Source organism: Mesoplodon bidens (genome assembly GCF_964165515.1).
Source record: "Mesoplodon bidens genome assembly, chromosome: 15".
NCBI classification, from domain to species: Eukaryota; Metazoa; Chordata; class Mammalia; order Artiodactyla; family Ziphiidae; genus Mesoplodon; species Mesoplodon bidens.
In genome coordinates this window covers 67,364,363-67,387,397 of record NC_138171.1, presented here as the reverse complement: position 1 = coordinate 67,387,397, position 23,035 = coordinate 67,364,363, and the positions used below count along the sequence as shown (strand labels likewise).

The window sequence follows — 23,035 nt, the reverse complement described above, 5'->3', positions numbered from 1 at the left end:
AGAACTGGGAATAACTGACATTTGCTGTTAGACATCAGGGTCGTGACTGTTCTTGTGTGTATGGGCAGTAAGTGGGAGGGAACACAAGGAGGGCTTTGGGGTGCTGGTCGTGTTTTGTTTCTTGATGGTTACATGGATGTGGTCAATTTGTGAAACTTCATTGACCTGTGTGCTCATGATCTGTGCACCTTAAAAAAAATTTAAGTTTATTGATCTTGCCATATAGGTTAAGTTAAAAAAATGTTTTTCACTCTTGCTAAGTGTACCAGTCCCCACTCTCCTGCTCCACTGGGAATCTTTGCTGCGCCGTGGCCAGGCCCGAGACCCGAGTGTGATGCCTCCGGGGATTCTTTGGCAGGGACAGCCTACCTGCGACCTTGGAGCCGTAGGCCACTCCGACTCCGCAGATGTTGTTGTTGGCGACTGCAGAAACTTCCCCGGCGCATCGGGTCCCATGGCTGCAGAGAACAGTAAAGACAAGTCAGATACAGGGTCAAACGACTTGGAGAAGATCCTTAAATTCTATCTATGGTTCTTTTCAATGGTTCAGTTAACCCGGAGCCAGCCCAGGCCCCCGGATTTTCCATCTGTGTCTCTCCTTTCGACCCCTTCCAATTCCCAGCTACCCTTCCTGACCTTGGTTTGTTTCTACCATGAAGAGTCTTCTCAGAACATTTTCAACCTTGAGAGGTGATCTTTACTTTAAAATTCGAAGTGTCTTACTGCGGAAAACAGTTATAGGCTTTCTGTGAAAAGGAGACACAATCTAAGACAGGTTGGTGCTGGTCAAAACAGCTGATTTTTTTTTTTTTTTTGAAGCGCTAGAATTGTGGGCTGGTGTTTATTTTCAAGGCTGGTTCTGTCCACAGGCAGGTAATGAATGCTGCCTGCCAGTTGTGGGATGAAGGTTATTTACCTTTTTGGATTATAGCCTCCTTTAGGACATACTGAATGCTACAAATCCCCCACCTTCCTCTGGAACCAAATACACGCACACTGGCAACTGTTTGCATTCAATTTCGAGGGGTCCACAGAAACTTTGAGGCCGACCAGATTAAGAATCCCAGGCATCTATTAGATAATCTTTCTGAAGTTCGCCGGCCTTACAATTCTGAGCAAGGCCTTCTCAGGGCTTATGTTCTAGAATGTTCTCCGCAATAGACACTGGAATTTCATTAACTTTTCCCCTTTTGCTCCCTTTTCCGTTACACCAAAGGAATCCAAACAGCTCTCCCCTTGAACTGGGCCGGCCTGGTGGCTGGCTTGGACCCATGGGAGGCAGCGGGAGGATGCCCTCTATCCTCTGGGCCAGGGTCCGTACAGAGGAGCTTGGGCTACAGCTGAGGCCATGCGGGGAGTGCAGCCGGGCAGCCCCCGTTGTTCCAACACCTCAGGTGAGGCCCCTGGAGGCCTCCCTCCCCCAGACCCAGCCAGGTTACCCTGTCAGCAGCACATGGAGAGAGACAGGTGCCCACCTAAGTTGCAGGATTGTGAGCTAGTAGATGTTCTCTTTTAAGCCACTAGGTTTCGGGGCCGTTTGTTAAACGGCAACAGGGAACTGAACCCCGCATAAGCTCGAAGTCAATCAGAATGCCGTGTTTTAACCCCAAACAGCATTTAAGAGGAGGAGTGGTCCAATGTACACATCACTGGAAACAGCCAGCCCCAACCTGAAAGTCCATCCTAATGGCCCATGAAGCAACTAAATACGAAGTCGGCTGCAAAAGTGTCAGCTTGGCCTGCAGATGGATGGTGGTGAGGGCTGGCTTCCCCCTCACTATTCACACGGCAGGTGCAGGAAGGGATGTGGGGAAGGGGATTTATTGGCTGCGTAGCCCAAGAAGTCCTGATTTCTGCAGTGTAGACTCTTTGCCACATTCTCTTAGGGCAAGCAAACTCACACCCGCCCTTAAAAAATCACATCGGAGGACTGAAAATATACACACATATTTTCTTTCTCTATATGAGCAAAAGTGAATCCTGCCTCCATGAAGGCTACACATCTCACGGACTCAAAATTCCCTTTGGAACAAGAATGAAATCTGTATGTGGTGTCTGAGGAGACCTCGTCGTGACTGCAGAGGCCAGCCCTGTGGTCGAAGCTCTGTGAAGACCCCACGTGCTGACTGAGTAAACCCCTGTCTTCTTGCCTGTAAGTTTTTGGTAGATCTCATTTGAGATTTTTGAGAAGGGACTTAGTTATGGTTTAACTTGATGGGAGAAACTACCACGGACGTGGCTTTCATGGCCCCCATCGTATTCTCAGTGCTGAAGAAAATGGTAAACAAAATTCTGAAAAACAGCATGGAAGTATACACACATGTATCTATATGAAGTGAAATATATACATACACATTTTATATTGATTTAGTATGTAGACTTTAAATGTATATATTTAAGTATATAGTTGTACTTATATCTACTTATGTGTTTGTAATTATATACTTCTATATTCATATATATATATACTTATATATATTCATATATATATACTTATATATATTCATATATATATACTTATATATATTCATTTATATATATTCATATATATATATACTTATATATATTCATATATATATACTTATATATATATATACTTATACATTATATATAACCCACATATTAGATATTTAAATATATAAAATACACACCATGTTAAGAGGACATGCATATACTTTATATATACACACATATATATTTAAAAATGGAACTTGTGCGGATACTGATTAAATTTGGCTGGCTCCCTTGCTGTTTGGTTCATGCTGAACAAATAAATATTTGATTTTTTTTTTTTTTTTTTTGCGGTATGCGGGCCTCTCACTGTTGTGGCCTCTCCCATTGTGGAGCACAGGCTCCAGACGCGCAGGCTCAGCGGCCATGGCTCACGGGCCCAGCCGCTCCGCGGCATGTGGGATCTTCCCGGACCCGGGCACGAACCTGTGTCCCCTGCATCGGCAGGCGGACTCTCAACCACTGCACCACCAGGGAAGCCCCAAATAAATATTTGAATAAAGTTTAAGAAGCAGTGCCACATCTAATTCGAGTGAGCACTAATTTCCTTATTATTTAATAATCAGCCCTGCCAGGCTCTCCTTTCCGAGGCCTTGCCTGGAACAGTCGATGCTTTGACCGACATCTGTGAAGCACACATAATGCTGGTGGAGGGGGAGCCTTGCTCTGAGGAGCGAGGAGAACCAACAGCACCTGCTGTGGACGGGGCAGTCATTCCTCACCAGGGAGCACAATCAGTGCTTTTCTTGTCGCACCCCCTTTACACCTCGTGGGAGTAGGTACTGCTCCATTTCACAGATGTCAAAGCTGAGTATCCGAGGATCTGGGCCAGGTCTGAGACCCAGGGTCAGCTACTGGACCACCCATCACCCTCCCACCGTGTGATAGACCTTCTCTGGCCTAAAACTGCTCACAAAAGCCTGGAGGACAAAATCGTGAGAACTTCCTTGAGCAGATTAAAGACACTGAACGCTTCCAAATCCTTAATTTTGGCCTTTAAGTGGGGAGATGACTGTCGTGGTCCCTCCAGAGGAACATATGGGAAAAAACATTTCATGGCTAAATTAGGCGACACTAATTATAAGCGGGTAGTGGCTCCCTGTAATTCTTGGTGACACCAGGCGTCTTCGCACCCCTGGGCCTCTGCAGCTCTGTCACCACGGCCTTGAGTGCCTTCCCTTCAGTCCTGTTTTCCTGATCATCTCAGAGAACGAGTTTGCTCCCCTGAATATCAGGAGAATCCTTTCCCAAGTCCATATTCATCTGGTCCCTTTGCTCTCTCAAGAACATTCAGTAGCTCCCCTTTGTCTCTAGAGTAGAACATGAGTCTATCAGAAGTGGAAATAGCTGTGGGTGTGGGGAGGAGGGACAAATCTCGGTGGCTTGATTGGCTTCCTTTTTTTTTTTTGAAATTCAGTAAATGTTTATTGATTGGCTGATTGAATAAAACAGTCCAGGTGAGAAGTCTGATTAGCTCATAAAAGAGTGGGATTTGGAAAAAAAGATGTTATCTAACAAAATCTGAGTAAGTTATAATCTTTTCAAACATCTTCAACATATTCAGAACAAAAGTAATTTAAAAAATAGATTACTGAACAGAGCTCCACAGGAAGGGCAAGAAGACTGATTTTTTTTTTAATTTATTTTTTTGCTTTATAACAAATTTAATCAGTTATACATATACATATGTTCCCATATCCCCTCCCTTTTGCGTCTCCCTCCCACCCTCCCTATCCCACCCCTCCAGGCGGTCACAAAGCACCGAGCTGATCTCCCTGTGCTATGCGGCTGCTTCCCACGAGCTATCTACCTTACGTTTGGTAGTGTATATATGTCCATGCCGCTCTTTCACTTTGTAGAAGACTGATTTTTGATGAAGATCCAACACTTGTGTGGACCCATCGTCTGGCCCCTGGAAGACCTGAACCACTGACTAGGGTTAGTGAGTACTCTCTGGCTCTGTAGAACCAAGCCCGTAATTTTGTGCTTTAACTAATTAATGGTCTCCTTCTGACAAAAGTCATCGGGGGGCAAGTAACAGGAGTCAGGGGTATCATGTTACCAGAACGGCCTCAATCTACTATTCCCCTGGGCCTGTGCCCTTGGCAGTGTGATTTTCTTGTTCCTTCATGAAGAGGGGAAGCACATTTCCCCTACCTTGAGTCTGGCTGGCCTCGTGACTTGCTTTGGACAAAAGAATGTGGTGGAAGTGATGGGCCTGGCCCTCAAGAGGACCACAGCTGCTCTTTCTCCTGAAACTGCCCTGGTGCCATGTGGACAAGCCCAGGCTGGCCCACTGGATGGTGAGAGACTGTAACCCCTCATGCCTGTCACCCAAGCTGACAGCCAGCTGTCCCCCAGACATGTGAGAGAGGCCATCCTAAGCCAGCTAGCCCCCAGCCTCCCTGCCAACCAACCCTGGATGCAGGGACGAGCCAGATCAACAGAACTGTCCAGCTGACCTACAGACTTGTGAGCGATATCAGTGCTTATTGCTTTAAGCTACTACTTTTGGGATGATTTGTTATGTGGCATTACTTGGCAATAGATAACTGATACGCTGGACAAGGAAGGCTGGAGGGACAATCCCAGGTTAACCTGTGCAGGGTGGGGTTTAAGCCTGGACCCTGACGATGGCTGCACTGGGGCTTCCCCTACAGCCGTGGTGGCTGCTGAGATGTCCAAGAAAACCCTGAGGACCTGCTCCGACCCGGGGAGGGGGCACATCTCCAGAGAGACAGTGCCCCTTCTTCCACATTGCTGACCTTTCACTAGAGTGACTGGCCACCCTGCTTGTCCTTTCCAGCCAAAGCATGCATTTCTATGTGACTCCATTCAGGGAGAGATGGACGGGGCAGCATGCATACAGCACCTCTCATTTACTGACACCCACCGTGGGTGGGCACCATGCCGAGAGTGCTGCAGGCTTTGTTTTATTTAATTCTCACAACTCTCATTATCCCCATTTTAAAGAAGAGGGAGTTGAGCATCAAGATACTAAGTCACTTCTCAGTTCAGAGGCAAAAGCAGAATTCAGATACAGGTTTGCTGCTTCCGACCCCCTATTCTTAAGCATGACCTTTATAAACAAGATGAAAAGACAACCCTCAGAATGGGAGAAAATATTTGCAAAGGAATTTACAGACAAAGGGTTAATCTCTAAAATATATAAACAGCTCATGCAGCTCAATATTAAAAAAACAGACAACCCAATCAAAAAATGGGGAGAAGGCCTAAATAGACATTTCTCCAAAGAAGACATAGATGGCCAAGAGGCACATGAAAATCTGCTCAGTACCATTAATTATTAGAGAAAGGCAAATCAAAAGTACAATGAAATAACACCTCACACTGGTTAGAATGGGCATCATCAGAAAATCTACAAACAACAAATGCTGGAGACGGTGTGGAGAAAAGGGAACCCTCCTACACTGTTGGTGGGAATGTAAATTAATGCAGCCACTATGGAGAACAGTATGGAGGTTCCTTAAAAAATCTAAAAACAGAACTACCATATGAACTAGGAATCCCACTACTGGGCATATACCCAGAGAAAACCATAATTCAAAAAGACACATGCACCCCAATGGTCATTGCAGCACTGTTTACAATAGCCAGGTCATGGAAGCAACCTAAATGCCCATCGACAGACAAATGGAAGAAGAAGACATGGTACATATAATAACACAATGGAATATTACTCAGCCATAAAAAGGAACAAAATTGGGTCATTTGCAGAGATGTGGATGGACCTAGAGACTATCATACAGAGTGAAGTAAGTCAGAAAAGGAAAAACAAATATAGTATATTAATGGATATATGTGGAATCTAGAAAAATGGTACAGATGAACTGGTTTGCAAAGCAGAAATAGAGACACAGATGTAGAGAACAAACGTATGGACACCAAGGGGGGAAAGTGGCAGAGGGGTGGGTGGTGGTGGTGGTGGGATGAATTGGGAGATTGGGATTGACATATATACACTAATATGTATAAAATAGATAACAAATTTAAAAATAAAATCTTAAAAAAATATATCATGTATTCCTGATGCTCAGAAATGTGCAGATAAAAAGTGTGATGGGGCTTCCCTGGTGGCACAGTGGTTGAGAGTCCGCCTGCCGATGCAGGGGACACGGGTTCATGCCCCGGTCCGGGAAGATCCCACATGCCCTGGAGCGGCTGGGCCCGTGAGCCATGGCTGCTGAGCCTGCGCGTCCGGAGCCTGTGCTCCACAATGGGAGAGGCCACAACAGTGAGAGGCCCGCATACTGCAAAAAAAAACAAAAAACAAAAAACAAAAAAAGTGTGATGGTTAAATTTATGTGTCAATTTGGCTGGGACATGGTGTGCTCAGATATTTGATTAAGCATTATTTTGGGTGTTCCTGTGAAGGTGTTTTTTGGATGAGGTTAACATTTAAATTGGTGGACTCTGAGTAAAGCAGATTGTCCTCCGTAGTGTGGGTGGGCCTCATCCAATCCATTGAAGGTCTGAATAGAACAAAAAGACCAGCCTTCTATGGGTAAGAGAAAATCCTCCAGCACTGCCTTTGGACTCCAGCTCGTCTCTCCTGGGTCTCCAGCCTGCCAGCCCACCCTGCAGATTTTGGACTTGCCAGACCCCATAATTGCATGAGCCAATTCCTTATAACAAATCTCTTTCTTTTTATATACATATCTGATTCATTCTTTTTCTCTGCAGAGTCCTGACTAATTCAAAAAGGAACTTAGTGGTTAAACCAACTTTCACTGGTTCTTTGGCTCACTCACTGGTTAGGGTCATTGGCTTAGGTTTTGGTCTGTCTTTGCCACGTGATTTTTGTTGGTGACAGAACATACTAACTGGTAACCAAGCTCATTTTCTTTTCTTCCTGGGATCCAGTTAGGCTCCGTTTCCCAGCCTCCCCCACACGTGCATGTGGCCAAGTGACTGAATCTCAGCTGATGTTATGTGGGTGACAGGATGTATGCTGCTTCCAGGCCCGGCTCATAAAAATCCCCAGAGCCATTGTCCATGTTCTTTCCCTCTAGTCCCTCATGTAAACCTCCAAGGTGGAGCTTTAGTTCCATTTTACAGATAGGGGAAACTGATTCAGGGATCACTTATTCCATACCAAGCGATCAATATACCACTACCTTTGTCCATTATAATCTACTGTATTTTTGTCTCTTAAGAAAAGAATAATTGCCACCTGAGGACCATAAAATCCCCCCATATGGCAAACATTAGTTTCCAAAGTAGAAATTATTATACCAACATACAGATATTTCTTTTGCAATCTGTATGATTATCTCCACAACCCCAAATCTGTGTTTCGTCTATTTCTTTTAGCTGAAGGGGAAAATTTAAATAATGAAAACTTGTGTCATCCAGGTAGCGGACTAGAAATTTTTTTAAAAACTCACAACTTTGTGGTATTTCTCCAGTGGCTCAGAAGAGCTCACAAAATTAAACTCTGTTGGATTTCACTGTACTCTGGATTGGCTAGAGAGAGGGGGTTGATTGCAAAGAGCAGCCTTTGAGCTGATATCGGCTTATGAGGTAGTCTCAATGCTCACATGAAAGAAAAACTTAGATTAGGTCTTTGAAGGCAGTTTGGATTTTGTTATTCAGGAGGCAATTTCAGAATTAGTCTGTAAAGACAGAAGGGAAAGATGTTTGTCTATTTCTAAGCCATTACATGTCCCCAGGGTAAAGTACTGGTCTCCATCACTGTGCTAATAGCCAACCAGAGAGAGCAATTTTTCCCCCCTGTTCTTTTTAGGCCTGTTTATTGGGTTCTTCAGAATGAAATATGACTTTTAATTTTAAAAAGTTAATCACTGAAAATCTTTCTTATTTGAAGTTTTAACTAATGCTATCAATCAAACGTGCTCACAAAGAGACAGACGATCCTTGGCATCCATTTATCCATTTTGGTTGCTTGGATAATAAATGTCTTCTCTCTTCCTGAATTTATAGTAAACTTTTTGTGATCAGGAATTGCATCTAATCCAGAATCTCTTACTCTTTAGGGCGTAATAGATAGAGCATGCTGCACCCAGTGATGCTCCGTAAATATTGCCGATGGTGGGGATGACATTTCAGTGGTGTGTGCCTGTCAAAGAAATGCTATGCAAGAGAGAGTTTTATGGACAGCAGCACAGCAATGGAATACAGATCTGCAGTGCATCACCAAACATTGACCTAAAACCCAGCAAGGCTGCAAGATTATTGACAAAGTGTGTGCTGCAAACCTTGGGAGAAGCAGGCAAGCTCTGAAATGGACAGATGTCAAGGGCACTCAACATCTTGGCATGGCTGAGAAAGTATGCCACCCATCCATCAACCAGCCAATCAATATTTATTGAATGCCAGGAAAAACATGTGATACTAGATCCTGATACCTCATAGCAAATCAGTTATAGCTGTGTTGCATATTATTGATGCTTATTAAATATGTATTATTTTCTACCTTTCTGCAGTTTGGGTTATTGTTGCTACTGTGGCTGTTATTATCTTGCTTGGTCGTCTGTATTTCTCTGATTGCAAGCTAGGAGGAAATTACACTCCTTTTCCAAATTTCTCAACTGTGTTTCAAATACATACCTGGAGCACAGATACCACATACAATTATCAAATGGTTCACAGTAGAATAAATACACTTGCTCTGCCAAAAAAGGAAAAATCCTACAAAATCAAATGAAGCACAGGGCAAGGAATTCTAATATACAGGTCCCCTAAAAGCTGTTCTGCATATGTATGAAGTTTGCCTTCATAAGGAGTCCTTGGCTTGGAGTTTTAAGTATGTTCTTAAAGAAATGTACACTTGAAGGAAAACAAGTTAACCTATAAGCACAGAGAGGAGATATGATGGTTTAAAGTGTGAGGAAAGCCCAGGGGAGACACGCGGCTATTAAACTCAGTTTCCCAACCAAGGGGAACATTCTCCTTCATTGCTCTTGGGAGCGCCCCTGGTAGAGCGTTTTATTTTCTACTTTCCACAGCAGTGAGAAGCCAGTGATGGAGAGCATGGCCTTTTCTGGGCAGGAATTGCCTCTGCGTTCTAACTGGCCTGTGTGGCAGGTAGTGTGGCTGCAGCAGCAGCAGCAAGCCCACTGCCGGTCAGCATCGGGCAGCCCGTCATTGGAGTTTCGGTGCCGAAACCAGCTTATCCAAGAGCCCCGAGTCTGCTGAGCAAAGCTGGGGGTCTTGGGACTGGTGCCCAAGCCCAGAAGAGAACACCTGAAGAAACTGGCAGGCCGGAGGCTCAGGCTGCCTGGGCAGTAAACCCTGCTCCAGCCAAGGGTTTTCTCCTAGCAACCTGTCCAGACCTTTCATGCTCACCTCCTCCATGAAGCCTTCTCAGATTGCTGCCTTCTGCACCAGTCTCTAACTCCAGGACCAGTTATCCAGGACACCTCCTGAACACGTCTGTACCTCCTGCCTCTGCTTCTTTGCCTAAATTGTACCCTCACCCCAGAATACACTCCCCTCCCGTCCCAACTCTACCTAGTACCTTCATTCAAATCCCGGACCAAATGCCACATCTTCAAGGAAACCTGTCCCAGTTTCCCCAGCCAGAGATAACTTTGCATTTCTCCACGCTCTCTCTCCAAATCACTTTTATTATGAGGCAGCGCTGGTAATGGCCCCTCACTGGTGTCAAATCCTGTCTCCACCACTTGTTAGCTGTGTGACTTTGCACACGTTACTTAATCTTTCTGTGCTTCGGTTTCCAAAATAGGGATAATAACGTTCACACCTATTTCAGAGGGTTAGATTGAGGATTAATACGTGCAAAGCACTAAAACAGTGCCTTAAACATAGTAATTAATAGGCGTTCGCTTTCCTTGTATGGTTTCAGCCCTGGCCACACTTAGCACTGTAGTGACTCGGGCTATTGTCACCTCCCCATGGGACATTGCAAGTTCCTCAGAAGCTTAACCACCAAAATGAATCGTTTCATGAGTACCAAGCTAAAGGCCCAGTTCTGTTTATATCTTTTTACATTCTATGCTTTTAAAATTTACTTTTTGTTATAGAAAATACCAGAATAGACAAAAGTAGAGTGAAATCTCATGTAACCATCATCCAGCTTTAACAATTATTAACTCATGGCCAATTATATTTCCTTTAAACCCCCCTTTATTCTCTTTCCTTCTTCTACAAGCCCCTAGTTATACTGAAAGAAATACTAGGCATAATATGCATCCAAGAGGGAAGTTTTAGTAAACTTATCTTACACTCAAGGGAAGGGTGCTATCTTCATATTCTCTTTGTGCCAAGCAGGGACCACCTCCAGGACAGACATGACTTTTCGGGCCTGGGACAGATCCTCCCAGGGCTGTGGCCTGAACTTTGACCCGCCTTCCTCTCATAATCACTTACAACAGTAGTTTTGTTTCGAGAGGCCGTGATTTGAACCATGGTATGGTCCAGTCTTTGTAATACCAAGCCATGATGGATGAGGATCTTTGAAAATGACTTGATAATTGTGAAAAACCCCATTTATGGGCCAAAGTGGCCACTGTGTCTTGAGTCATTGGTTCCTTAAGAGGCAAGGACCATACTTGCCTGACTCACGATGACTGTGTCTCAGGCAGTCGGACACTTGGGGATTCCACCTCTGGCAATGAAGAATTTTAGTGTCCTGGGCTTTCCTGGTGGCACAGTGGTTAAGAATCTGCCTGCCAATGCAGGGAACACGGGTTTGGGCCCTGGTGCAGGAAGATCCCACAAGCCGCGGAGCAACGAAGCCCTCGTGCCACAACTACTGAGCCCTCACGCCTAGAGCCCATGCTCCGCAACAAGAGAAGCCACTGCAATGAGAAGTCCATGCACCGCAACGAAGAGTATTCCCTGCTCGCCGCAACTAGAGAAAGCCCATGTGCAGCAATGAAGACCCAATGCAGCCAAAAGTAAATAAGTTAAATAAATTAAAAAAAAGAATTTTATTGCCCTAAGCGCTCATTAGTCCTAGAGGATCTTAGCCAGTTTAAAATTGAACTTTCAAGAACAAGTTGGCAAATGAAATTATTTAAGGTAGAGGACATCTCCGTTTTTGCTTTTGTTTTTGTTTAAAGAATATTCTTACAGCTCATCTCACAGGAAGACTTACTTGTGGGAGGTTGTGTTTGGGTTCAGAAAATGGGATGGGGGGAACCATTCTGTTGGTTATATTTTTGTGCCTGGGTCCATCCACTGAAGATGAATTTAGTGCCTACTAGCTGCAGAGAGAAAGCTAGTAGCTGGCACGCGTGTTGCTACTGCCCTTTTTGATAGCGCGTGGACAGCTGGTGACCGATGGTGCTGAAGCCACGGCCACCCTCCTTGTCCTTCTCAGCACAAGGTTCCAGGCTGCTGTTAATAATTATGTCTTGCCCCTGGCTTAGTGACTTCTATTTGATGACTTCACATCCCTGTGTCTGAAAATGGTTTATTAGCTAAGGATATGCAAGGATCTAGGTAAGAGACGCTTCAAGTCAAAAGTTCTCTGGCCTTTTTTATACACCCTCACCCCCTAAACGCACACTTCCAAACCCTGCATGATGATTTTAAAGCTGCAGATGACGTTGATAGAGAGTGAACTGTGCTCTTGGATATTAGCAATGATCTTTAAAAAATGTTTCAAATTCGAATTGTGTTTTCCCCTTTATTCTTTTCTGCATTTTCTGTAATTACCAAGCCCCGTGTGCACTGTCTGTGCCCCACACAGACTCTGGTCAACTTGCTAACTGTAGGAAGAGAGTCTAAGCTACCTGGTCCAGTGGAGACCCATCCCTGGCCACTCGCTGGTCATCATGCCTTCTGTCTTTTATAATAAAGATGATGCTTATAAAAGAAGGGGACAATTTGGATTTAGAAACACTTATGGAGCTTGGGTTCAAGTGTCGGCTTTGATATTTACTGGTTGTTTGTCCAGGGAAGTCAGGCAACTTTTCTGAGCCTGTTTCCTTGTCACTAAACTGAGGATGACAGCATTTGTTTCATCTACCTTGAGTTTGTCACGAGAAGTAGAAGCAACGAGTAAAGTGCTGTACACACAATATATTTTTATATCATTAATTGAAGTTCATACATTCCCATCAGCTTCACTCAAACACATCCGTAATGGGGAAGCACTAAGTTTAGAACTGAGTCAATTTTGATTGAACAAGACACGTGCCTTCATTTCTTGATATTTCTTACATGTGATCAACAACTTAGGCAAGAATTTTACTTGGAGAAGAAAGAGACTGCATTTACATGTTTTGTAGCAAAACAGGCCAAAGAAAAACCACACTTTTGGATGAACCATTCATTGGGTAGTGTTGCATAATAGGATGCCAAGAAGTATGTCAAACCTAGAGTTAACAATACTGTACTGTATATTTGAAAGTTGCTAAGAGAGTTGAGCTTAGAAGTCCTCATCACAAGGAAAAAAGTTTTTTTATGTGACTATGTGTGGCGTCAGATATTAACTAGACTTACAGTGGTGATCTTTTTGCGGTATATACAAATATGGAATCATTATGTGGTACAGCTGAAACTAATTATACCTCAGTTAAAAAAATACCTCAAACCTCTGCCAATTATGCTTACTGTTTTGTCAAAAGGGACTACATGAGCTGTTATAAGGCTACAGCAAAAACACTTTTCAAAAACGTATAGACACAGATCCCTGGGACAAAAGAGCTCTCTGCAATAGCTTCAACAGATCAAGTAAAACCCATGTGTTTACAATCACCTTGTGGTGGGTTGAGAAAGGATTTCTTATTATTCCTATTTTCCTTTTATCTTTAATAAGGTGGCAAATAATTCCTAGTTCAACAGAACAAAATAGTCAAGAGATAATTCTAGAGGAGTGTTGCCATATTAAAAAAAATCAAGAATTTAGAGGATGTAGCACAAAGAAGGAAAAACAATCACCATATAATTTAGCAAGGCATTGAGAGCATTTTGCTGGTGATATTTAAGCCTTAAAAACACAACAGAGCAAAATAAAACCCCACACCTGATGTCCCAGACACCTCAGGAGGCCCCATTTACCTGTTAAACCAGTCATCTGTGTATCGAGGGTAAGGATAGGGGTCGTTGCTGCTGAAGTCGTAGCTTGCTTCGGCGTTCTGCAAAACACAAGGTGTGTCATTAGGTCATAAAGCCAGAGGCACGGGCATGAGAGGATCCGAGAGATCCAACCGTCTTATGTGGAGGGTCCCTCCGTGGAGGGCTGTGTTAACGTTCTCTCTGGACCAGCCCTTGAAGAGGTGACAGAGCAGACGTGCATCTGTGGAGGGTTCTATCCTCCCGTTATCCTCTTTTCCAGGCTCCCTCATCCCATCCTATTCCAGGACCTCAAAGGGTTAGCAAATTTGCGTCCCGTGCTACCCAGGACTGTCTCCATTTTAAGCTGAGTGACACTTGTGGGTCAGTGGGGCTCCCCCGGAAGCCAGGACTCTCGTTAAGCTTCCTTGCTCTGATGGCCAGAAGGATCTAGTTCTCATGTCACAAGTGAGGCAGCCTCTAGAGTTTTCTTACTTTATGCAGAGCTCACTCCAGCTCCCTGCTTCAGGCTGACAGAGGCTTGTTTCCTTTACATTTATGGGTGTTAAATCCAAGTCCCGAACATTGGCCATGATATCAACCTCATTTATTCACTCAACAAACATCACTGAGTCTAATATATGCCAGGGACTTTCCCAAGTATGGGAATACAATGGTGACATCCCTGCCCACATGTAAATTACAGCCTGGTTGGGAGGACAGACATCAATCCCACAAAAAATAGATAATTGCAAACAGGAGTCCTCTTAACGCTTCAAGATACAATGAGAAGTTTAAATTCTATTCAGTCCAATACCTCCAATTTTCCCATTGAGAGTCTTTCCCCACAGAAATCAATTACCTATTCACTTAAATTGATTTCATGCTTTAATTTTGTCCATTTAGGTCTTCAGTTGGTCAGCCTTTTATTTTGGTCCATGATGGGAGATGGTCCCCCACCATCTGATGGCTAATCCCTTCCTTCCTCTCTGCCTGTCAGTTGCCCAGGGATGCTGAGCTCCGTGAAGCTCCTCTCTCCTCATCCCATCCCCTCTCCTTTGTTTTTGAGGTGTGCAACCAAGACCCCGGATGGTTTTGTGGTCCGCAGTATACACTGGGCTGGGAAACACTGGGTTAGATACATATTCCAGCTGGGAAATTTCTCCATTCCATGGGACCTGAGACATTTTAGAGAATTGTGCTCTTTTATGAGTCAAAACACTTTAGTTTGTCAACTTAATGTATTAGTGGCATAATGGTTTTAAGAGCAAATTGACTAGTTCCATGAGTTTGTGTTTCCATTTGTTGGATGGCAAAGGGCCGTCAGTAGCTGGAATGACCAGAATTGTAATACTAATTTATTTTTTTAAATGTGCTTGGGGAAGAAGTCACCTTGAAATTTGTTTAAAATTTTCTTGACTGAAAAGTTTTTAGCTTTATTGAGGTATAATCCTTATACAAAAAATTCCACACATTTAACGTCTACATCTTGATATGTGCACACTCATGATGCCATCACCACGACCAAGGTACTAAACATACCCATCACCTTCAAAATTTCCTTGTGTTCTTTTGTGTCTGTGTGTTCTTCTTCTTCTTCTTTTTTTTTTTTTTTTTGGTATGAACATTTAACATGAGATCTATCCTCTGAACATATTTTACAGTGTATAATACCGTATTGTTGACTGCTACATGGTAGAGGTCTCGAACTTATTCATTTGCATAACAGAAACTTCATACCCATTGAAAAACAATTCCTCATTTTCCCCTCCCCAACCTTTCTATTCAAAATTTGGACCAGTCACTTATCTTGGGCATTGAACATGGCTATCCTGTGTTCTAGAATCTAGGTCTTCCTTCAAATCCTAGTCTTTAGAGAGGATGTGTTCCTGTCTCCACTGGCCATAATCATTGGCAAATACCCAGGTCTGCTCCTCCTCCACTTAGATCCCAAACTACCTTCATTCACCTTTAAAAGTTTAATTCTCTATCTGGGCTATAATCCCAGTCTTTGGAGACCCTCTCAGATTTGGCATATTTTTTTTTCTTGATGTTTCTTGAGCTATTTGGATCTCAATTCTTTTGAGGGATACTATTTTGAAAGTAACTTATTCGTCTTCCCTAAGAATGTTCAATTACCCCAATCTTCCCTGAATTTTTGGGACAAGAGCATGCTTAGGTAGAGCTGGTGGGGTTGGAATATTAAAAGGAACACAAGTTAATAGTTTTTCTTTAGGGTTTCAAAGCTGAGGTTGAAAGTTAAGTGATAGATCGGGAAGACTATTTGCTAGGCCTGGTTTGTTTCTCTGTAGAAGAAATTAAAATGGCCCAGTCTAAGGTGAACTGAATAGAAAATTTATTGAGTAGCACTTGTAGGGCCCTCAGAGGGAGCCCTGAGTGCTACCTCTCTCTTCTGAGCTGTGTTCTTGGAGTGGAAAGGGAGTGTGTTGGGATGTCCAACCTCAGAGAGGACTGGGACTCATCCTAGGACAGGGGCGTGGAGCTGAGGACCAGAAGTAGCTCCGTTAGGTGTCTTAGCTGAGGGACTCGGGGACGTCCCATTCCGTGTTCCTGTGATGCTCACTGCAGAACAGGAAGCAGCAGAATATTGTGTGGGAGGCTGAGATTAGTGAGAACACGACAGAGAGAACCAGGTGCCCTAGGAAGTCCAAGGGTCACCACAGTGAGGATCCAGGGTTCAGGCAGGACCTGCGTGAAGTGATGACCGAGGCCATTGGGGTGGGGATGCAGCAGTAGTTTCCACGGTGGACAGATGGTGAGACATGAGCTCCGGGAGCCCGCCCCCTCTTCTTGATGCTGTGCTAGTCCTTTGAAGCTTGAGGGTGGAGGCAGGAGGGTGGGAGCAAAACCCGTGTCGGCCAAGGTCAAATTTCTACCATCAGTGCCAGTAGGTTGTTGGATAGAAATTAAATTCCACTAGAGAAAAATAAAATCAGAATTTTCTGCACCTTTGTGTTTGCTGCCTAAGCAATTGACCTATTTCACCAGCTTTCCGCCCTGGCTCACCTTTCTTGTCCACAACTGTCACCTGCGGTCTGGGCCGAGGTCTTTGGCTCTGATTTCTGGTTCTGGAGAAAATGGCTTGCCGCGAGGTGGGTGGGGGCAGAGGGAGCAACTGGAGAGTTCAGAGAGCAGAATTTGTTCCTGAGAATCCACGGGGCTCTGAGACCACTTTTACAGCAAGAAGAAAGACCATGTATTGTCTGCAGTCAAATTCACCTCAATGTGGAGTCGGATGAGGACTTAGGAACTCTAATTTGTTGTCTTTACAATTAATTTGATGACTAATGCTAATTCCTTGTGTAATAGTCTAGACTGAGGCTGAGTATTAAGGAAGGCAAACAGGTGTTCTTTGGCTGTATATTTTCTGGCAAAAAATCAAATGGTTTATAGCAAGAAAGAAGAATGAGCAATTCTTTGCAAGGGTTCTGTTTATACTTTTATAGCCCTAACCGACGAGTCACTTATTGATCTGAATTACAATGTCGTCGTCCATAAAACTGTTTGTGTACAGGAATAAATTAAAACTGGTCTTGGATTATACTGGAATTTTCTAAACTATCCATTAACATAGACATTTGGGAGGAAGTGGAGTCTCTGTAGATTTAATGCTCTGGTATCCTAGGCTAAGCCAGAGGTTTGTTTGGGTTTGAATTCTGTAACTTCGTCCTAAAATGCATTAGTCTATTTTCTTTTAGAAAATACTAGCTGTTTAGTGAATATAATTTAATCACTGATGATTCAGTATCAAGATGATTCAGAGTCACCATTAAGAACCTGAATTATCATTGTACCGTTGTGGAGAAAGTAGGAAGATTGGGCTGAAGCCAAACTGACCTCAGGGCATCCCTGGAAGCTATTTCTAGAAGGAACTTCTGATAATGGCTCATTTTCTCTTTAAGAGTTGAGCGCAGGGAAAAAACATCCCTCTAGCAATTAGTATCTCTAAGGCTTACTGTCTGAACACTTGAATGCATACTCAGAAAGCAAGGCTAGATTAACTCTCAGCAAAGAAGTTTAATAATTACGGTTTTGGCTATTTTTTGGGCCGCACACTTTCCCATCAGGTGGCCTGCCCGCACACTAGGCTAAGCAAGGACAAGGGACTTACTTATTTTCATGAAATCTTCTGACTCCGTTATATCTGAGGTGCTGCCATCAAAGGCACAGGCTGACAAATGGCACCTGTCTGATGCTATGGCTGGTCTCACCTTGGAAGCTGGCTGTGGACCCAGTGGCAATCATGTCTGTTGCTTTAACATTTTCAGGGGAGTTTTTGAGCCCCTTGAGACTGAACTCAACTCTAGCACTGCCACCCTTAACCCCCAAATCTGGAATTTAGTGCCTCTGGGACAAGTGGACTTTCCTTGCTGGGTAGCACAAGACAGATGTATCTGCAGGTGTCAGCTTGAAGTAGGGGAAGGAAGAGAGGCATTAAATCAGACAGATCTGGTTTTGAACCCAGGCTATTTGGTCTTGGCAATATTCTTATTTTCTGGAAACTGAGGTTTTCCTCATCTTTAAAATGCAGATGATAAAACAGTAACTGCTTGGTTGCTGTGAGGATAAAAGGAAGGAAGGGATGTGGGCCAGCAAGCACACTGTGGATGATGTCTCACCTCTTTCTTCTGCTTTTGTGTCCTCTACTTCCTTTGATCACCTACGGCAAGAGTCACAAAATATGACCCAAAGGCCAAATCTGGCCCACCACTTGTTTTTGTAAATAAGGTTTTATTGGAACATAGTCATGTCCATTTGTTTATGGGTTGCCTAGTGCTGCTTTCACAGTATAACAGCAGACTTAAGTAGTTGTGGCAGAAGCCTACCAATCTTAAAATATTTACTATATTTTATAGAAAGTGTTCATCAACGCTTGACTGGCATCCTAGGCCTTTGGGCGCCCAGGATGCCTGCTGATAGCCTGAGGCTTGCGCTACAGCATCTCACCCAGTCCTGCCTTCCTAGGAGGCTCCTTTGCCCTGAGACATACCTGTCCCATGGCCCCTTCTCTCTAGGTGAGCTGTAGCTGCCGAAAAGGAATCTGATACAAACTAACCTATGTTGTTAAGAGTTTCAAGTTTACCTGTCCTGGGCCTCACACCAATCAAAAGTAGGTTACCGGGTGTTCCTGTGGTCAGAAATGGGGGCTCAGCCCACTGGGGCGCTTGTGGAGGCCATGAGGGCATCCCGCTGGGATGGCGGGGAAGCCCCACCATTGTCCCCACCGCCCCTCTGCCCATCGTGGGTTGAAGGCTAGTCCTAGGGGCACCGACCCTCTAGTTCATCTGTCTTTCCATCTACAATTATCCTGCCCGTGCCCACGGTCAGAACATCACCCTTGGCAGGTGTTTGCAGTAAACAGCATGTGCCCAGGTGATATGGGCACATGTGGTGTCTGCTACACAAGGGCTCACCCATCTTTCATTTTTAAAACTGATGTTGCTTCGACATTCTGACAATGCCAGACTCTCGTAATAGACCAATGTATTTAATATAAAGGTCCGTTGGTGTGATTGAATTTTTTAGAGCACTAAGGAGCAAACTCTGTGCCTGACTATAAAATTAGGCAAGTGGCATTTTTTTTTTAACATCTTTTTTTGTGTGTGTGTGGTATGCGGGCCTCGCACTGTTGTGGCCTCTCCCGTTGCGGAGCACAGGCTCCGGACGTGCAGGCTCAGCGGCCATAGCTCACAGGCCCAGCCACTCCACGGCATATGGGATCTTCCCGGACGGGGGCATGAACCCGTGTCCCCTGCATCGGCAGGTGGACTCTCAACCACTGCGTCACCAGGGAAGCCCCTTTTTTAACATCTTTATTGGAGTATAATTGCTTTACAACGGTGTGTTCATTTCTGCTCTATAACAAAGTGAATCAGCTATATGTATACATAAATCCTCATATCTCCTCCCTCTTGCGTCTCCCTCCAATCCTCCCTATCCCACCCCTCTAGGAGGCAAGTGGCATCTTTAATCAGGGCTGCCTTGCACAGCTGTGCAGGTCATGCCTTCAGAAACAGTCACGCCCAAGGGGAGCAATGAGGGACTGCACTGGGCTCGCAAGCCTGTGCCCTGGGGAGGGGCTTGAAACACTAATCAGTCCGCCTGCCCGGAGGAACCACCCTTTTCTCATTTGTCTGCACAGAAGGGGGCACATTTTCTAATCTCTTTGCCCGAAGAAGGTGCTGTTTTGCAATTCACCCACCGGAAAGGGGTGCTTTTTTCAATTTCACAAGAATGCACTTAAGCACTAGCATGTCTATGAGCCACGGCAAGAAATGCGTCTCCTAGTTACAGTCGTGTACAAGCTCAGACCGCAGAGAAATTGAACCAGGGAGACAATGTGGCCTCTGTGAGATGTCAGGTAATACCAGACTCACATAATATCTCAGGCAATAAGAGTTTGTGACGAAGGGTACAGCATGGCATAGGATACGTTGTCAATGTAATTCCACGGCTATAGGCACTCAGAACAAGAAAGTACATTGCATATGTCCCTTTATTCCAACTTGCTACTTTTCCTAAAGGCATTTAATCAAATAACCCAGCTAGGAGCTGGGTAACGGTATTAGCTGAAATTGCACTGTGCTCACGGACTAGTGAAGCAGGAATGAGCTTCCCCAGATAGACTCTCAGACTGCAACCATATTGCCCCAGAACAAAGCTCCTCTGTATGGAAACTGAGCAGCAAAAGGGCCCAGTCCACTAGAGCCGAAAGAATTTGGCTTTGCACCTACTTGCATTTAATATGGTCACGGCGGAAATTTCCCGACTGTGCCTACTTTGATTTTCCTCAAATAATTCTCCCACATGCACTGGTTTAATGATAATGGTCAGCTCATTTTTTGACTAAAACCAGCATTAAAGGGATTTATGTCTATCTTAAGTCTGGCTGTAAAACTTAATGAAATTTAGCATTTCTCCAGCACACACACACACAAAAAGATGCATAGTCAGAAAATTGTTTGAAATCTCTCTTCTATACTCCTAAGATTTCCAGGGTCATGTGTTTTTCCAGGGACGGAGTGTTCTCTGTGGGTTTGACACCCCTTATCATCCCCTCTTTCTTGCTCCTAGACATTCCAGCAACTTTGTTAGTCACTGGATTACTCTCCGGGTAAGAGGAGCGTAATCGCCAGGCCGGGCAGGTACCACCAAGCAAGCCTAAGCCACATCCTGGACCGCTGTGCTTTTTAGTTTCCAAAGCTGAGCAGCTCCATCCTTTGGCCCTAATGTCACTCTTATCAGCTGATCTGAGGGAGGTTCTAAGAACTAAACATAACAGGAGGTAATAATAACAATAATATAAATCCCTAATGGTTACCACAGTGCCCTAAGTTAACAGAGTGCCTTTAAGTTTTTCAAAGCAGGTTACGTTCTCTTATTTTATTTAATATTCTCCAAAATCCTGTGTGGGTAGGAGAGCAGATACATTGAAGGCAGAAGTGGGGGCACTTACTATCTCTAAGACACGGTCAAGGCAGCCCCTCTGGATGGCTTTAGAGCTATTTCTGCCTGCTCGCGTCTTCTTAGCCCGTCTTACTGCTTTGGAAGGCCAACGAAGCCCGTCTTAGGCTAGATTGAGGCCAGTTCCCACTCATGAATTTTAATAGCTGCCCTAAAAGCATGAATTCCTGGGGCTGAACTGATGCATGGAGGAGAAGCTGCCACTCATGTGATTAAGCGCTGACTCTGAGACAGGGCCCAACACTTGTTTGGAAAAAATTTACATCTTTTTTTTTCACCAGCTGACAACTCAAATTTAGCGTTTCCTTCCATTAGGGATGTGGACTACAGGTCACAACATTACTAGCAGTACCTGAGAGCTTGTCACCAATACGTACTTTCAGACCACGTTAAAACTATTACAGATTTGCTGAGATATCTTTTCTACCCACTCCTACCTGGCACTAGATTGTGTTATTTAGTGCATTTATAAAGAGGGATACATACTACTGTTTCGCAAAAGTGTATTTTTAATCTTTTGATAACTGTTTCAATATAATTGCTTTTCCTTGGTTATCCTATGCATTTTGCTTCAGGAATTTAAAATATTATCCTGAGTATGAGAAGAAAGACATACTTGTGTACATAGGTAGGTGGTGTGCACATTGGTGTAATCTCTTCAAAGAGAAATTCGGAAATATCTATCAGAATAAAAGATGCACAGACTCTTCGACCAAGCGATCCCACCTGTAAGAATCTCTCCTAAAGGTGTACTTGTACGTATATGAAAGATTTGTGTTTAAATGTGTTCACGGCAGCATGACTGTAAAAGTGAAAGACCAGAAACGGCTTGTGTCCCACATGGGGGATGACGTAAATCAATGATGGTGCAGCCACACAATGCAAAACTGCAGTCCCAGCAAAGAACAAGGTACATGGCCTGCAATGTACTCCTTCCCGAGAAATATTAAGTCAAAATGACAACGTGTAGAACAGAGTGCATGGTGAGCCCCCATTAGCATAGAAGAGAAGGGTACACTTGATGGCAAATGCATAATGTATTTCTGGGAACGTACACAAGAGCCTTTTTATACTGCTTTGTGTCTAGGGAGAGGCCCAGGGCCTGGGGCGGAAGGAAGACAGATTTCATTGCATTGCCTTTTGTTTTGTGTATTTTTCTGGCATAAAATTAACAACAGCTAATACATATTGAGGGCTTATTCTGTGCAAGGGGCTCTTTTAGATGCTTCGTCTGCGTTTGCTCCTCCCTGCGATGCCCTTATGTGGTAGCACTCTTATTGTCACTCTCATTCTAGGAGCAAGGAGACTGAGTGAGGCACAGAGAGGTTAACTATTTCCCCTGAGGTCACACAGATCAAAAGGGGGCACAGCAGGGACTTAGACCAGGCAGTCTGGTCCCGGAGGCCTCTCCCCTAACTCCCCTAACTCCTCAGCCTTGCCTCTGCATTAGAATCACAATGTCACATTCTGCGTGCGTTGTTTAAAAGAAAAGCAACCAGCAAATAAAAAAGAATAATTCAGTGGGTCATTCTGTCCAAATCCAAGCATATGAACTGAGATAAGAATTTACCTCCCGACCACGGGACACAGCTCACTAAAGGGCCGGGAAGCTCATCTCTTACTTTGTCTGATCCATTCATTTGATAACAGCGTGGTTTTATTTAGTGACTTTTCTATCCAAGGCTTAAACCAACAAATATGCCTCCAAAGAGAAAGCTAATTCCCCTGTTTTTGACAGCAAGGTTCTGATTTTCTCTGTTGATGATGCTGTTCCTCTTAGAAGTAGGAAAACAAACATCACCCCGTTTACAGACAAATCACATGGATGACTGGATTCCCCAGGAACTGAGATCTAGGAAATACTTCCTTTTTTGTTCCAGAGCCCCATCTGCACTAGTTGGTGACCCTTGGGTTTCTGGGTACAGCTTCTGGGTACAGCTTGAACTTCATTGGCTGGGAGTGGTGTTCCCTGAGGTGCCTGCACGTGGTGCGTTCAATACCTGGCATTGCAGAACTTGACTGTGGCTTCTTG

The 23,035-nt window shown here is 44.2% G+C and overlaps 1 protein-coding gene across 2 annotated transcripts in view; it reads right to left on the bottom strand.

Annotated features, from left to right (window-relative positions):
• The window catches only part of PCSK2 (proprotein convertase subtilisin/kexin type 2), a gene marked incomplete at both ends in the record, with an annotated part of 217,343 nt that overhangs the window by 39,094 nt on the left and 155,214 nt on the right, over positions 1-23,035 (bottom strand). For both annotated transcript variants that reach the window (XM_081256725.1, XM_081256726.1), the window contains 2 exons: positions 370-458; positions 13,525-13,601. In XM_081256725.1, the coding sequence (XP_081112851.1) occupies positions 370-458; positions 13,525-13,601 (166 nt within the window). The remainder of the gene's footprint in view (positions 1-369; positions 459-13,524; positions 13,602-23,035) is intronic.